The sequence below is a fragment of the Eucyclogobius newberryi genome, unplaced genomic scaffold (genome assembly GCF_026437365.1).
Source record: "Eucyclogobius newberryi isolate DKJ021-1_F unplaced genomic scaffold, fEucNew1.0.hap1 SCAF_15, whole genome shotgun sequence".
NCBI lineage: Eukaryota > Metazoa > Chordata > Actinopteri > Gobiiformes > Gobiidae > Eucyclogobius > Eucyclogobius newberryi.
The window spans coordinates 20,833,077-20,851,055 of record NW_027315779.1 but is presented as its reverse complement, the minus strand read 5'-3'; the positions used below and the strand labels follow the sequence as shown (position 1 = coordinate 20,851,055).

At 41.9% G+C, this 17,979-nt stretch overlaps 1 protein-coding gene across 1 annotated transcript in view; it reads right to left on the bottom strand.

The window, feature by feature from the left end:
• The window catches only part of med13a (mediator complex subunit 13a), a 49,498-nt gene that overhangs the window by 16,694 nt on the left and 14,825 nt on the right, over positions 1 to 17,979 (bottom strand). The window contains exons 3-4 of the mRNA XM_072446689.1: positions 15,812 to 15,980; positions 2,087 to 2,232 (exon numbers count right to left, since the gene is read on the bottom strand). Coding sequence (XP_072302790.1) covers positions 2,087 to 2,232; positions 15,812 to 15,980 — 315 coding nt within the window. The remainder of the gene's footprint in view (positions 1 to 2,086; positions 2,233 to 15,811; positions 15,981 to 17,979) is intronic.

Here is a 17,979-nt window from a genome sequence, read left to right as displayed (position 1 = left end):
CTCCTTTCTCTCTTATCATTCCCCTTCCTTTCTTTCTCATTCCATCTACTGTCTAATAAAGCCTACGAAAAAAACAAAACAAAAAAAAAATGATTTTTTTGTTTTTGTTTTTTTAATTTTTAATATAAATTGGACAAGCTTGGCGGGCCAGATTGAAAGGCCCAGCGGGCCGGATGTGGCCCGTGGGCCGTAGTTTGAGGACCACTGCTTTAAAGAATGCTATACACTATACTGTGAAAATAAGAGGGATGGAAACCATGTAATTGATTAATGAGAAAAAGTATTTGTTAAATATAGGGATGCATACCTAAACCCACGTTCAGGTTCAAGTCCGGATTCGAATCCAGAGGTTTAGGTTCAGTCACAGTGTAAAATAACAATGTTACAAAAACTAGCATAAAAGTCAACTTGAATCACTATAAAGCAATCAACTTAGCAGTATCAAAAGTAGAATATGAAAAGATTTTACACAACAAATCAAAATAATACATCATATTAGCAGCATTAAACACCAGACCATATTTAACAACTGTAGAATACAATACAAAATACTATTACAAAATTTAAACTCCAATTAATGAATGCAGCAATTAAGCAATATTAAGATAAGATAATCCTTTATTGTCCCACATGGACTTTACTTTGTATTTACTTAATGCCAAATACATCACACCAAAACATAACACTTAAGTTATTTTATTCATATTTACACCCAGACCAAAGACCCAGACAAGACCCCACGCTGACCCCGCCCCTTTAACACGCGACGACGCCCACTGCACATTAACCATCACAACATCGCGCGCGGCGGCCCCAGCTTAAAACAGTTCAAATAAAGCCAGTGATCTTACGGCTGTCACTTCAGTGTTCACATGTGGATACACGGTTCACTTCAATGTTCACATGTGGATACACGGTTCACTTCAATGTTCACATGTGGATACACGGTTCACTTCAGTGTTCACATGTGGATACACGGTTCACTTCAATGTTCACATGTGGATACACGGTTCACTTCAATGTTCACATGTGGATACACGGTTCACTTCAATGTTCACATGTGGATACACGGTTCACTTCAATGTTCACATGTGGATACACGGTTCACTTCAATGTTCACATGTGGATACACGGTTCACTTCAATGTTCACATGTGGATACACGGTTCACTTCAATGTTCACATGTGGATACACGGTTCACTTCAATGTTCACATGTGGATACACGGTTCACTTCAATGTTCACATGTGGATACACGATGATACATGGTTCCGCGCTGTCTCTCGCATCTTTAAACTTATTTCGCCGGCTTCAACTTATGCCCGAAAGACGCGTGCGTCGCTAATTAGGGTCCGGGTGCACCATTGACAGAGGCGCAGGGCAGTGTTTACGTGTTTTCCAGCGCGAATTTCAAGATCAATGGAAGGTTTAAGATGGTCTGGATCTAGAACAAAAAAGATATAGTATTTGAGTGATAGCTTTTTTATGAGTCCAGAACCGAATCACGGGGGTTTCGGTTTTTTTGGACCTAAACCGAAACGTTTTTACAAGTCCAGATCCTGTCCGTCGTACAGGTCCCTAGTTAAATATGCTAAAATATATTAAGAGATTTGACCTTACATCACTTCATCGTCTATTATTATATGAGCTGGAATCAATGTATGTTGGCACTCACAAAGAGAAGAGAAATGATTTAGGAACAATAATGAAATATCATTACAGTCAAAGATTTTTATACCTACACTACACTGTAATTTAAAGAGACATTCATTTTAAGATGGCTGTAAATTAGACTATAATAAAAGACTGCCAGATACAAAACTGTTTGCATTGTCCTGGGAGCACAAAGACTGAAATATATATTTAACCAGTGATCAGCCTGCACACTCCAAAAAGTCAGTGACTGTAGCTTACAAAAGCCTGTAGCCATGTGTTGTGTTAACTGTGCATACTAATTGGATATTACACATTGTCCTTTTTTCTCTGAGAAACACTGGTTAATTTATCTGACGGATTATAGTTGTGTGTCTGAATGTGATGAAATGTTGAACTGTGCAGCTTTGACAGAGCCAGAGATCTGAGCTCACCTTGGAAAGGGCTGGAGGCCTGCTGGGCCAGGGTGAGGTGCTCCTCGGTCAGGTGGTAGACCGGCTGGTGCTGGTTGATCTCCACGCTCGTGCACACGTTGCTCTCGCCGTGTAAGAAGAAGGTGAATGCGCAGGACAGGTGCTCGCTGTGAAGAAAAGAGAGAGAACAAGTCATTTGGGATCAAGCCACTTCAATATGTACCTTTGAAAATCACTGCTTGATATAAATAAGTCCAACAGAAGCTGCCATAGATAAGCTGATCATACAGTCTGGTTCATCTTTGTGTTCAGAGAAAAGACAAAGAACTGGGTAGAAAGGGATGGAGAAAATGGAATTATGCATTTATATGTTTTATACTTTTTTATTTTGAATACAACAAAAAAAAACAAAGTCCCACCATCATACACTGGTCTATTATAGTCTACTTTGTCAGCCTATTATAGTCTATTTTGTCAGCCTCTTGATAGGAAACACAGAAAGATAGAGAAGCTTTGGAGATGTGCGACTTATCGGTGCCCTTTCTGCTGATGAGAAGATGCATCATGTTTGTTCCTATTAAATTGTTGTGAAAGCAGGACAAGTCTAATCTGAGGATAATAGTGAGCCAGCAGCACGACTTCAGTGCCATGACAAGTATGACAATAATCTCATTATTACACATCAAAAATGGGCTACAGGCCTATAGCTTTGCTCAGGAGTTAGTGAATCACCAAGCTTTGTGGCATTGAGCAATTCTGTGACCAGTGTGTAAATCAAATGGACCAGCCATAACTGGACTAGTGCATTCTGGAAGCAACAATACGTCATTCTCTCACGTGGACAAAAACAAACATAGAGAACATGTCGGCACCACCTGCCCACGCCGGCCTACCCTCCAAAACAAAAGGGACACAAGAGAAGCAGAGAGAGTGAAACGCGCGCCACAGACGGCCCTCGTGACAGATGACCTAATGAAAGTGGACGCGGTGCATTTGGAAGTGGATCAAAGAGGGTTGTCTCTGCTGAGGATTTGGTTAAGCAAATATCAGTCTTCTCTGCCCGTCTCCTTCCCTGGCACACACCTACTCTGCAGAGGATTAAAGAAAAGGAGCAATGGAAGAGAGAGAGCACTAGGAACGAGAGAGCACTTGAATAAGATAATACCACCTACGAAGTGCAGACATGCCCTGAGCTCTCTGGAGTTTGACATTCACTGCGCACGCATTATGGCTCTGTGAAAGAAGAGGCTGCCAGAAGAGCTAGTTAGTGAGCGTAGCATGTCACTTTACAGGGGCTCCGTGGTGCGAACCGGGAGGCTAATTGTGTTAACGCAGACTTTGCACACATGTAGATAAGACATTTGTACTGGCTCTCATTAAATTAGATTAATAAAACAAACAAGTAAAATGTTTTATAAGGTGCAACATTGACAAATGTTTGTTTGTCCCATCTTGAGGATGTAAATATTCAACTTTTTCCTGGCTCCTGACCATATTTTAGAACCATACCGGTATATAACTCTTTCTTCGTCCATTTAGTCCGCATTTACTGCATACTAATACGAATTATTAACTTGTATGCATAAGTGTTGTCAGGATAGTAAAATTCTATTTTGAGATTAAAAACTTTGGCAGGCTTCGAAATGGGCAGGACTGTTTGGCACCAAACATAAAACTGTGGGCATTTGTGCTGCCCGATGGTCAAGTGGTTAAGGCACAGCACCTATGTCAGTCTCCATGTGCAACCAGCCGCAGTGTTGTGAGTTTGATTCCCAACTCTGACTATTTACTGCATGTCCTCCCTTTCCTCTCATCTGTCCTGTCCAATAAAGCCTACGGGCCAAAAATCCTGTGGGCATTTACCATCTCTTAATTAAGGTCATAATTGTATGAAATTACAGTCTTGTAATTTTCAACACCAACATAACAGCTTCTTTACTTCATTATGTGGTCATCAAGATCAAGATCAAGAGCGTTCATAAGTAGTGAAACCAGCTCAAATGTGTATTTAGTTTTTATACATTTATACATTTAGTATTGATTATTATCTGGGATCTATTTTTTTTTTGACAAACTTAGCACCCATTTAGACAGCTAAAGAGCATCACCATTAAGAGTAAGAGTAGTTCAAAAGTTGTACAGCAGCAGTTGCCTGAGCATGTACACAGGAATAGAACGTGGGTGAAAGCACAGCCTGAGCTGCACAAAGACTTTAGGGAAGTGGGGCACATGTTGGCGCAGAGAGAGCAGAGAAGCCTTTGTCTCGGGGGTGTGTCACGACAACTCCACCGCTGCTGAGGAGGTAGTAAATTACACCAGGGCTTCTCTAAGCACACTGCTCATTTAAAAGGGCTTTGTAAAAAGTTTGCTGTAGGTTAGAATAGGGCTGCATAATATTATGAAACATTCAAGTGGAAGATTACGTGTTTATGTGTGCACAAGTGACTTTTAGTAACTTCACTTATTTTGAATCATTTTACCTGACTATATACGAATGAGGCTTATTTTTTATTGCAACAATTATTTTCCTCAATGCCTCAATTTCCGTATGATGGATTCTTGATTCAACTTCAATTGTTTCAAAATCACATGCTCTTGGATTTACCCAAAACAAATTAAAACATTAAGTTGCATTATGGGTAAGTCAGGAGACAAAAGCCAGAGCTGCTGCATCTACATTTCGCAGACATCATCACAACTGAACGGGGCCATGTTTCTCTTACAACCTCATGCCTGAGTGTGTTTGCAAGGCAGAGGCAGCGCGCTCGAGGTGGAGGACTGCCATCTGTGGCTCAGCCGGCAGAAGTACAACTCATCACCATCCAAAAAACCATACCGAAGGCCATACTGCCAACAGTTCTCATTTCAGGTGACTCTGTTAAGCAGGCCAGAGTATAGGTACATTTTATGTCATCTTTAAATTTTCACAAGTGACTTTCAAGCTTTACTTATTATGATTTATACACTATTACTGGTTACTTACTGCCCTATAACAAGTGTTTTTTTGAATGACTACAAAAAGATTAAAGATTGTTACAGAAAGTCTTTCATTTATTAACTACCAGTAATATATATTAATAAAATAAGCTGAATAAGCTATTGCTTTGCGTTTTAATAACTGGTCCAGCCTTAGCTGGTGAATGATTGCTGACAGTGGAGTGGTTCACATGTCAACAGGTGCCTGGGTTAGGACTGGGCCAAGTAAACACAGCAACAGCAGTATAGCAGCAGCAGCAGCAGCAGCAGCAGCAGCAGCAGCAGCAGCAGCAGCAGCAGAAGCAGAAGCAGCAGCAGAATAAGCAGCAAGAGCAGCAGCAGCAGCAGCAGTAAGAGCAGCAGCAGCAAGAGCAGCAGCAGCAGCAGTAAGAGCAACAGCAGCAAGAGCAGCAGCAGCAGTAAGAGCAGCAGCAGCAAGAGCAGCAGTAAGAGCAGCAGCAGCAGCAGTAAGAGCAGCAGCAGCAAGAGCAGCAGCAGCAGCAGCAGCAGCAGCAGCAGTAAGAGCAGCAGCAGCAAGAGCAGCAGCAGCAGAAGCAGTAACAGCAGCAGCAGTAAGAGCAGCAGCAGCAAGAGCTGCAGTAAGAGCAGCAGCAGCAAGAGCAGCAGCAGCAGAAGCAGTAACAGCAGCAGCAGTAAGAGCAGCAACAGCAGCAGCAGCAGAAGCAGCAACAGCAGCAGCAGAAGCAGCAGCAGCAGCAGCAGCAGCAGAAGCAGCAACAGCAGCAGCAGCAGCAGAAGCAGCAACAGCAGCAGAAGCAGCAGAAGCAGCAACAGCAGCAGAAGCAGCAGCAGCAGCAGCAGCAGAAGCAGCAAGAGCAGCAGCAGCAGCAGCAGCAGAAGCAGCAAGAGCAGCAGCTGCAACAGCAGCAAGAGCAGCAGCAGCAAGAGCAGCAGCAGCAAGAGCAGCAGCAGCAAGAGCAGCAGCAGCAGAAGCAGCAGCAGCAGCAACAGCAGCAGCACATGCTCCCTGTGCTGGGATTTAGCCCAGTTTACAGCACAGGGCAACTGGTCACTAAGTGTGAGCATGTGACTCAAACAGAGCAGATTCTTCTGTAAACATCCATGGACGGCCCTCGAGTCAGTGCTAGTAAATACAGTGGCGTGTGGCGTGGGCAAGAGACTGATCTGGAATAAACAGGGGAACATACATCCCCATTATTCATAACCATCCGGTATGTCATGCATATTAACTCTTAACTCCTTGATACCTTGAACTTGTTTTAAATGCCAAATGAGGACAAACTATCCCCCTGCTGAATTTGTTTCAATTTAAATTTATAATAAAAGCATGATTTCATTATAAAACCATTTCTTGCCGTGCCGTTGGGTGTCGAGGAAGCCCTGTAGGACCCCTTGGAGGGCCTGATCACTAACATACTGTGTGTGTTACAGAATGTGGAATCTGCCTCCAGACTCAGGTTCTCAGGGACTTCTGAGCGCCATCTCCCCTACAGCAAAACTCTGCCTCATCCACACAGGCGTATGTTGAAGGCTAAAACATCTGTGATTAAAACACCACCTGTGAGCAGCGTAGCAGCATCTAATTCACTAAAGGGTTCTCAATTAACACTTAGTTATGTTCTAAATTTAACACTGCAAAAGATCAATTAAGTGTTTTCGAAACACTTAATATTACTTAACAATATTACTTGCTCTACAATCACACGTGTGATTTTAGAGCAAAGAAGAGCACAGGCGGAAACCCACTAATAACAGACACAGGGAAAACATGCAAACTTGACAAAATTGGGAAAAGCACAAAACATTAAAGAGACATAATTAACTAGATGCAAAAATGTCTTTTACAAACTTTAGCAGCAGACCCTTACTTTCAATAATACAATCAATCAATCAATCAATCAACTTTACAGCACATTACAACAGCAACACCTGAACCAAAGTGCTTTCCATTACTGCATTAAAATATGTAAAAACAAGAATTCCACATTTTATAATAAAAATACAATAAACGTTATGTATTAAAGGTAATTGTGAGCCAGTAGGTCTTAGCTTGGCTTTTAACTGAGGTCATACAAACTCATCTATTCAACAAAAATATCAACCTGGTGTATGAACAATACATTCAAATTTCTCTTCCTATACTACTTTCATGAAAGATGTTTCTCCTTCACGGCATGTGCTCTATGGCCGGGGCAGTCAACAGAGGCCCTCCCTGAACCACCTCTCAGATGCAAATGTCCAGTGGCCTTTGGCTATGTAAAGGATACAGTAAGATAATGCAGAGAGGGTTTGGAGTGGCCCACACACAAAGGGGTGCAGGTGGGCACATTTGCCTTCAGCTGGCACAGCATGGAAATGAGGTGCCAGAGGCCAGTGGCGACCTGTGCTCCAGCGGGGGAGATATGAAAGTGAGGCCGCTGAGTGCTGCTGACAGCTCCCATCAGCATCACACGGAGGAGCTCAGCCATTTTCAAGTTTTACTCTGCTCATTGAGTCAATGTGCAGCTGCATTGTACTGGTCTTTTAATGATATGTAAATAAGCACAGCGGGAACACATGTGGGCATGCAACAATACAGCTATTTAATTATTTGTATTGTGACATATGTGTACATTTACTGTGGTTAAGAAAACATTGACATTCTAAAGAGGGATCCTATTTATCTTGATAATGCACTGCATATAATAAAGACTGTTGCAAAATGTTAGTATGGGACTATAAAAAACAAAAAATAAAAACATAATACAATCTGGAAATAGTCCGTATAGCATGCTAGAACCATCAAAATGATTAATATGAAACTATGATTACTCATAGTAAGTCACCATCACGTAATCTATGACTAAAACTGTACAGTTCTGAAAAGTGTCACTCTCTTTGTGTTTGCCAACTGGTGGATATGACATCAGAGCTGCGTCAAGTGAAACAGTTACTGTCAGGAACCTGTTAGAAACAGAAACAAATACCAAAGCCCATCCACTGAATAAACTGCTGATGACAGGTGCTATGTTTAGTTTGCCTGTCTTGACAAGTTCTCACTTAGTAACTGATTATATATAAACACATTCATTTTGAACACAATACAATCACATACTTATGATTCTACTTTCCTTAACAAAGAAATTGAGTTATTATACACATCAGAACACTGAAGAATAGGAGAAATAAAGCTGTGACATTCCTGGGATGTTTGTTGGGCTGGGACTGACAGAGCTTCCTCTTGGCCATGGAGTACTTCCTCAGCACAACAACAACAAAGTGTTTGAGGTCCTGGGAAAGGCACCACTCCCCAGAAGCTCTGATGGTCACCTCAGGTCCGCTATTTTCATTAGCAGCATTAGCAGCAGTAGCAGCATTAGCAGCAGCATGCGCTACAGCTTGAGTGAACATAATGTACAGAATATTGCTCAGAAAGTGACAAAAACTTAAAAAGACAATTGGCTGCTTATGTCGACCAATGTTTATTGCTAAAGAAACTAATCAATTACTTGGAATATTATGCTTGTTATTAGTTGTGGTATTTCTAGTTTGCAAATCAATTTAACTGTAAATATGTTAATCTACAACAGTTATTCTATTACCAAAATAGTTGACAAATATTTCAACAACCAATTAGTTGCAATGAATCCGATTAGGTGATCACGTTAGATTCAATAGAATTACCTTTACATCTCACACCACACAAAGCTAATGTTTGGATGTATAAACTATAGTGATGGTTGTTTATGAAATGACCATGTGACGCCTGGTTAAGTCATTGTGCGCAGAGGAAAAAAACACTGGCAAAAAAAGATGGCAGGCACACAGCAGTGAGCGACAGGGTGATATAATCCTCCCTACTGTCTGGCCACCTGACCATTGGGAAATAACAGCCGGCTCTGCTGCCAAAGACCCACACCACAGTGAGCCCCGAGAGACGCAGCGGCTTCAGACAGCTTACAAAAAACAAAAACTTTTAGCACCCATGGACAACAAAGATGTATTACTTTGAATTGATTTCCTCTACCACAAACGGGGCTGGGTTGAGCCTCTTTATATGTCAGCTTAAACCTGGAGGGGAGAGAGAAGTGGAAAAGATAGAACGACAAGTCCATAAAAAGAGGAGATTCGATCCTCTGCGAGTATATCTTATCCACGCAGAGATAAAGTTGGAGCGGACTAAAGATAATACTGACATAACCTCAGACAGCGAGACAAGATTGTGCGATTTCCCCTTTTTAGGCAGCAACGCACACAAAAACAGATTTCCTTTTACACGTGCTGTGATCCAAAAAGCTCTTGTGCACAAAACATCTCCCGCCTGACAACACATGTTTAATCTAAGGCTTGTAATTACATATGTATTCTTCAAAGACTCGTGGAGGCAGCAGGGTTGGAGTAAACATCAACCAGGCTGCATCAGCAATAACGAAAATGTCTGGCCCGGTGCATAAACCGCACAGCAGCATGTAATGTAAAGAGATATAAGCCATAATAAGTCAGGAGGTTATCGTGGCATTAGTAAGATGAGTGGTGCAGGAGTAATAATAAAGATTCATTACCCAGAGCTGTGGCCAATTAGTCAGCTTCATCCTGGATTAAAGGAAGACTTCTGCAGTGAACACACACACACGTGCAAATAATTTACCCTTTTCACTTTTCTATTTGCCCAAAAAAATACTTTTGGCATTATGCTCTAGCTTTTGTTGTTTAATATTCGAACTATGTGCTGATTAAGGAGTAACGTAAAAGGGACATAAACTGTAAGCAATAAAGGGAAGCAACCAGGCTGAGAGCAGACAAGAGCCAAATTAATAAACAAAGGTGCATACTGTTTAGACAGAGACTTTGCCTATGCTGACATTTACAGATTTTTTTGTTCGAAATGTGACCTTTTAATCTCTCATTACATAATGCTTCACTATTATTAACCATCAGATATCTCTTAACAGCCAAACAAACCACAATCAACAGCCAACCTTTTTATTTTACAACAAAGTTATGCATAAATGTCACTTAAACCACCTATTTATTTGGAAATAAATCAAAATTGTTAAAATATGAGTACCGGTAATCTTGTACTGAACTGCAACTGCAAGAACACTCTCAAAGAATCTGAAGGAGTATCTGTTTACATTACTAAACTCATAAAATCTGCCTGGATTCTGGAAGACTGTAATTTCAGTCTTTCTGTGGCACTAAATCTTCTGAAATCTGAGCGTCTTTTACCATTTTAGGGTATCCACCTTAGCCGTGATGGGGGGAAAGGCCCATCACTAAACAAGGGATTACACCTTAAATCTGCCCCAACCTCTGTATTACAGATGTCACCGAAAGAATCAGAGGTGACTGGAAGTGGGAGGCAAGGAATGAGGGAGTGACGGCCCAGGAATGATCTATGACGACTTTGTCAGACTTTGGCTTGGCCCCTCACGCTCGGAGATGGCCCGCGGTTACAGTGGAAGATGAGAGGAATGGGAGGAATGTAGGGAAGTGGGGAGGCAGGAGAGCACATGTAAGGACACACAACTCCCTTTGTGAAAAGTCAAGTTTGTCCCTAAACCCGCTGCTGCACTTGTTTCACTCGGAAATCCACCAGGGCTTCTGATGAGGGAGCCTGTTCCTTTTAGCGAGGGGTAGAGGAAGTCTTTGTTCTCCCGGGGCTCCTCACTGGCATTAGAGGAAATTAAGAAGGCATTCAGGAGCGAAATTGCTGAAATAATCTCATAATATTGTTCTGCCAAGACTTTAATGGTCTCTTGTTTCTCTACACGACACTAACCACTTGTCCGATGTGCACAATTAGGGACATTTTAAATTTAGCTCAATAGCGAGTAATAACTGAGCCATTTGGTAGCTTACTAATTTTGTTTATTTTTAATCAATAGAAAGTTCTAACCAGTTATGATTACAGTGTTTATATTAGAAGAGGATATTGTGGAATTTGTAGTAGAGACAGAACACTGGCATTTTCCGAGAAGAGCCGTATTTATCTTGTGGATGAGATCTCTCCAGCAACATGATCTAACCCCGCTGGGTCACATGGTCATTGCCTCCCAGAGGTGCTTTGTTGATGAGGTATAAGACAGTGGTTCTCAAACTGGGGTCCTTAGACTTCTGGTGGTGCTCAGGTGCCTGGTTTAGTCCTGGCTTAGTCATACTCTAAACAAGTTAAGCCTGGATTTGATCATATTTTACTCATAAAGTTCAGGTTAAGTATATAGTTTAGTCACAATTTAGTACAGTGTTGCTACTGTTAACTGCTTGTTTTAGACGGTTTAGAGAAAAGTTTTAAGAATGACTTGTATAGCACATATCTACTACAAACCAATAATAATAGTTGGGATTAAACAAACGATTGCATGCATGGCCGCATGTTGACCAGCATGCCTCTCTGCGTGTGTTTGCGTTGCGCTGTGGATAAATTTAGCGCTTTAGCCCCAGACTGGAGGCAGTGGCCCTTTATCCTGCACTGTCCTACTTAACACACTGCTGCTCTGTGCTGCTTCTGCCACCAGGTCTCGCATACATCCACCTCCAGGAGTCGGTCCAGAACAATGCCGGAAAGTGTTTTGTCCACATGATGCTCAAATGTCACAAAGTAAAGGCGGACGGTGCCTTGTTGCATGTGCGGCTGTGTAACTGTGTCACTATGGTGTACTGCAGAGAGCTGGCCTCAATTCCCAACTGCTTGATTTAATAATGACACTTCAAGTCTTGTCAACAACGCGGAAATGCTAAATGTATACTACTCAGAGTGCGCAAGTACAAACTGACACGCTTGATTGCAGCGCTGTTGGACTACATCACAGTCTGCACATCTTGCTGCCTGAAGATAGGACAAATGATGCCTCTTTTGGTTTGGAATGAAAACATCAGTTTCAGACAGGGTTTTAACTACAGTTAGATAGGAGCCAGTCAGTGAGTCTGCCTTTAGCTGACCAATAGAGCACCAGCATCTCCCTTCACCTTGGAAACACACGATCCCAGGGTGCATTTTCCTGCTACCATGACAACCAAGAGCAGCTCTCCCTCATTCTCTCACACAGGCTCCCCTCCATCCCGCTCTCGCTCTCTTTCCTGCACACGCAGCTTCCCAAAGCCAGTCTACCTCATCTCACAACTTAGTGCCGCGTGCACTAGACAAAGACAATTACTGCTGAACCCCCAGACGCTGCATAAAGAGGTTCTCCATTATTGTAAAACTGTTGGATTCTCCATATTCTGCTCTTAGACCGACGTGATTTGCTTTTATACAGCAGGGGTTGTCTTTGTCGCCGGTGAAAAGTGTGCAGCAGCCAGGGATAGAGACAGTAAGGGTGGGGGTGCAGAGGAACCGATGATGTAAGCGTTTCAAAACAAGCTGAGGTCTAGGGTTGAGGTTATGAACATTGTCAGCTGGCTGCAGTCTCCACCAACTGGGCTTGGATACTGCACGGAACCCGAGCAGATTGCTAGGCATGTGCGTGCACGCGGCAATGCATAATATTTCTGTGGGGACATTTATGATTTTGTACAAGTGTAACAAAATGCACCTTTTTAAAAAAAATAATCAAAGTAAAGAGGTTTCCTTCAATTGATTGCCAAAGATGTAGTTGGCATGTATGTAGTTTTTCTTGGCAGATATAATCCTAGTGCACTCTCTGTATTTCTACAGCATGTGAGCAAAGAAGAAAAGGAGCAACATTAAAGTTGTGTTGATGTTATCTCACATTTTTAGTTAAGGAAAACCCTCAAGACATGAGAGTGTCCACTCCTCTTTGGTATGAAGCCTGTCAATAGGATGACAGTATTCTGCAGGATTAGTTCATTATGCACAGGTGAATTCCTTGGGTATGTTTATCTAATCCCACAAGCTTCTTAATAACTGCAGACACCACAGTGCTGCATGCACAGCATCAGGAGGAAGCTATTAATTGTCATCCAGGCTACTTTGCATTTGTGAGCAGCATCAGCTCCAAAGGGAGTCTGGTGAATTTCCGCCACAGTTTTGCAGTCGTTTATTTGCCAAAATCCCTGCATGGCTCCGGGCATGGCGGGGACACCAGACGGAGAGGCAAAACATCCTTGACGACAAGTGAGATTCAGGGTGGTTGAACCACTATTTATAACCTGGCCGGCAGTCTGCTCTGTGACAGCGGAAGGAGAGAGTGAAAGCTACAGAGAATTCCAGAGCAGATGAAAGACCATTGTTTTGAAACCCTGACTGGGGCCCTGTGTAAAGAGGTCAAACAGATGAAAACAAGACATAGTTTAAAGAAGAGTGGGCACCTCTCCAGCAATACACTGTCTATTAATCTGAAAAAGAACTAAGAGTTTTTGCAAGTGCACTTGTCAACTTTTATGAGCCACTTAAAACCTGTTGACTGTGAAAAGAGCTCTGGCCATTTCTATCATGACTGGAGCAAATGGTCTGCAAACAAACACATGTCGAGGGCACACTCCAGATTAAGAGGCTGCAGGGCCTCACAGTCATCTGACAGGGAACCCACCGAGGCAACGAAGCAAGCTCAAAACAACAGGCCTCGCATGGACGTAAACACTGCTTAGAGAGGGTAACATAATACAGTAGTGTAGTACAACAACAAAAACATATACAACTATTTCAGCCTGCTGACCAACCTCTTTGTCAGATTACTGAAAAACGTTCAAATTTAAACAGAACTTTCTTTCAGATTTCTTGCTTTTGTCTAAATGCAGCACTAGTCCTGCAGTGTGGGGGCGCCCCAGGGCACTGTCCTCTGCAGTGTGGGGGCGCCCCAGGGCACTGTCCTCTGCAGTGTGGGGGCGCCCCAGGGCACTGTCCTCGCGCCCTTTCTCTTCACCCTCTACACTGCAGACTTCAGACACGACATGGACAGCTGTGTCCTGCAGAAGTTCTCTGATGACTCTGCCATCATCGGACTCATCACGGACGACGATGATGAGGAGTACAGGGGACTGGCGCAGGACTTTGTGGACTGGTGTCAGCGGAACCACCTCCTCATCAACGCGGGGAAGACCAAGGAGATGGTGGTGGATTTCCGCAGACGCCACCCCACTGCCCCCTCACCAGTGAACATCCAGGGACGGGACATTGAGAGAGTGGACTCATACAAGTACCTGGGTGTTCATCTGAACCACAAACTGGACTGGACTCATAACACAGACGCACTGTACAGGAAGAGCCAGAGTCGGCTCCTGAGGAGACTCAGGTCTTTTGGAGTGACAGGGCCACTCCTGAAGACCTTCTACGACTCTGTGGTGGCACCAGCTCCTGTACGGTGTGGCCTGCTGGAGCAGCAGCATCACAGAGAGGGAGAGGAAGAGGCTGGACAGAGTCATCAAGAAGTCCAGCTTCGTCCTGGGCTGCGCTCTGGACTCGGTGCAGGAGGTGAGGGACAGAAGGGTCCTGGCTAAACTCACATCTATGCTGGACCATGAGTGTCGCCCCCTGCAGGACATTCTGTCCGCTCTGGAGAGCAGCTTCAGTGAGAGACTGATCCACTCTCGCTGTGTGAAGGAGAGGTTTCGCAGGTCTTTCCTTCCTGCTGCTGTCAGACTTTATAACAAACACTGTTAGTCCTGAACACTCGCAATACTGACCTAACCATGTGCAATTCCGTCATATGTGCAATTACTGTTGTGATTCATGTGCAATTACTGTGAAATTCATGTGCAATCTATGTGCTGTCGTGATACATATTCATGTGCAATTACTGTCGTGATCACATGCAATGGTATTTATGTATTTATTTATTTGTCTATGGGAGTTTTTGTTTATAGGAGATCTTCTACTGAAAGTGTTTTTCAGACTTCCTATAAGTGATCTGTTCTTTTCTTCTGTATCTGCCTCTGTATCTACCGGCATTGCACCAATGAAATTTTCCCATGTGGGACAATAAAGGAATATCTTATCTTATCTTAGTTTTGATTAGGGTTGTCAAAAGTATCCATCGTCATAATAACAAAATTTGAAATGGAATATAGTGCTACACAAGATATTACAATAAACAATAATATTGAAACTAATTTATACCACTGACACAATAACCCTAAAACAGAATATTACAAGTGAACGCTTTCTTAATATAAAATATTGTTAAAAAGATGAGCAGAAGATAGAGATAGTATCTTTAACGATAGCTCAAATCATATCGTCATTGTACAACAAAAAATACAAAAATGCCCCGACTCGAGGCAAAAATGGAACACACAATAAATATTGAAATCTCAAAAATATTCTTCCATCTTTATTGAACAATGACAGGCCAATCAATATCCAGTTAGATACTCATTTGAACATGTATCAATACTGGAAAAAATCCCATTAACAGGTTTAGGTTAACTTTAGTATTTAGTTCAATTAAGTTGAAAGTAAAACCAATAGAAGAAATAATTAGCTCCACCAATACATTCTTGAAAATATTCATTCATATTTTGAAGAAAAAAAAAATAATTCTCCAGCAGTAAATTTAGGAGAGACTTTTTTAAATTATATACATTGTAAGATAAAATAATACATTTTTGTATTTTTCTGTGCACAAAGCAGAGGGCAAAAACCAAGAATATCTGTATATGGCTAAAAATTGCACTAAAGGTAATTTTGTGCTCTCGCAACAGTCTCCATCTCTTATCATCAAACCCAGACTGTGACAGTGAGAAGTCCAGCTCAGCAGAGACGAGGTGTTGCAGTAAACAGGGCACCACTTTCACAGTTTCCTCCTATTATCTGTGTGGCTTTTGATGCTCCACTGAACAACTGAAACTTAACAACACAAACCAAACCAACCACAGCAACGCCTCGTCAGAAATAGGCAGCTAACGCACCTCTTATTGATGGGCTTCTCATCCTTCTCGTAGGGCTTGACGAACCACTTGCCGATGCGAACGAAGCTGCGGTTCATGAGGCAGCGCTCCAGCAGGTTGTGGATGGCTTTGAACAGGAGTGTGCGGCATTCATACGAAAGTCCGTTTTCCCATAAACCGTCATCCTCAGCTGAAGAAGAAAAGAGAAAATATAAGTTTTAGAACATTTTAATTATGAGCTGTTTTTGGACAGGATGTGACTATTATCTGACCAATGTGTTAAAGTTCCAGAATTCTGTAATGGTAAGGCAATGTCAATTACATTTATTATCTCATTGTTTTGGGTGAATTTCTCCATAATGTATAATCGGATCATCTCTTTTGCAATCAATCTGAAATGTGCGGATAAATGTCTTTGTTGGGCCTGTCACAATAACAAATTATGAAGCACAATATAGAAAACGAAAATATCAGAAAAAACAATAATATTGAATTTACTATACATTAACTTTAAAGTAGGATCAGAATGAAAAAACAAAACAAAAACATAGCTGAATGAAACCATAATTAGCTTATAAGTTACTTATTGTTACTGCAGCGCAAATCTTTTCATATTACGAAAAATAACATTTTCCCAATATTGCAAAGAAAAAATACACATGATAAATATTTAGCATATCATATCAGTTATGGACCATAAATAGTCTTTTTTGACAGCCCCTGAGGTGGATTCATTATTGCCCAAATAGCTTTCCAATTCAGTGTATTGTTTTGCTTTCCATCAGGAGAAATCTCAGACCGCCTCGCTCTGTTTTTGCATCTGACTAGAATGAACACCTGACTGTCTGCCAAATCTCTGCCGTTCAACTCGCACTTTGGAAATCTGGCTCGGCACCTGCAAAGAATTAAAATGTAATTACACTGTGTTTGACTGGCAAAGCTGCAGCCACTTGGTTCAAATAATAAAGCCGAGAAGTCAACCACATATGGACTACATGTTCTGTTCACAACCGTGAGGATTACATCACATCCATCCATTGGTTTTTGATTCACTTTTGGCGCTGGCCTGAATGCCGCTTTAATCTAATTAACAGTCGCTGCTCACTTCTTACCGCCCTTAAGCTTCTTTGAGTCAAGAATATAGCAAACATCTCCCCGAGTGTCTGCACCGGAGACTAAATAAATACTGCCTGAAAACCACTCAAGAGTTATGACCAAACTTGTCTAAATTATTTAAACTATAGTAAAGCTTATTGTCCAAGAAAGAGGTGGATTAGAATCATCTCAAATACAGCATATTAAAAACTATTGAGATGGAAAATGTATTTTAAAACTGAGATTACAAGTTCAGCGCAAGGCGAAACCAGAAAAACATGTTAAAGCAGCACTTGGAACTTTTGATGAGGCCTGCAAAACATCTACAAGTAAATCATTGTTATCACTACAATTCTTAACACATCGTAAATAAAGTCGTTTCATTGTTGAAGCATTGTAATGTGCTTATCCAAATTAGGATGAATGAGTCATTAACAAGTGAAATTAAAGTGCATTCTGCTACCAGCTAACATGCTTGTTTAGCTCCCTTGTGAGGCAATTCTTATTATTAGCATTTGTTTAAAAATGACCCTGTTTAGAGCAATGGGTTAGTTTCCCCTTGGGCAAAATAACACAAATTAAGATGATGCTGTGAGGGGGGAAATGTGCTGTTTTTTTTCTTCATATTTTTCAGTTTTTCTTAAATAAATAGAAATCTCACTAAACTTGAATATGCCAGAGGTTTTCATGGCATTCATCCAAGGAAACACAACCCCAGGCCAGCTGCCAAGGAAAGGGAACTTCATGGCCTAATGATGGAGGGAACCATTTCATCAGGTGCACGCACATTTTAGTGGATAAAATCAGGAACAAGTAGGAGCCAGTAAAAGGCAGGAAAAGAGGACGGAAGGTGAGAATTTCCTACTTGGGAGATTAACAGCCAAAAAAACAGCAACAGTTCAAATGCCCTTGTGTGGAGTGTGGAAGGGTAAAGTCTGTTCAAAGCGTCACAACTGTTGCGCTGTGAGTGTTGAGCGGCTGTGCGGAGGCCAGACAAGAGGCAAAAGAGTCAACAACCAAAAGTCATCCTGCTGCGCGCTCTGTCAACAGATTAGGAGATGGGAGAAAAATGGAAACAACACAGGATTTAGCTC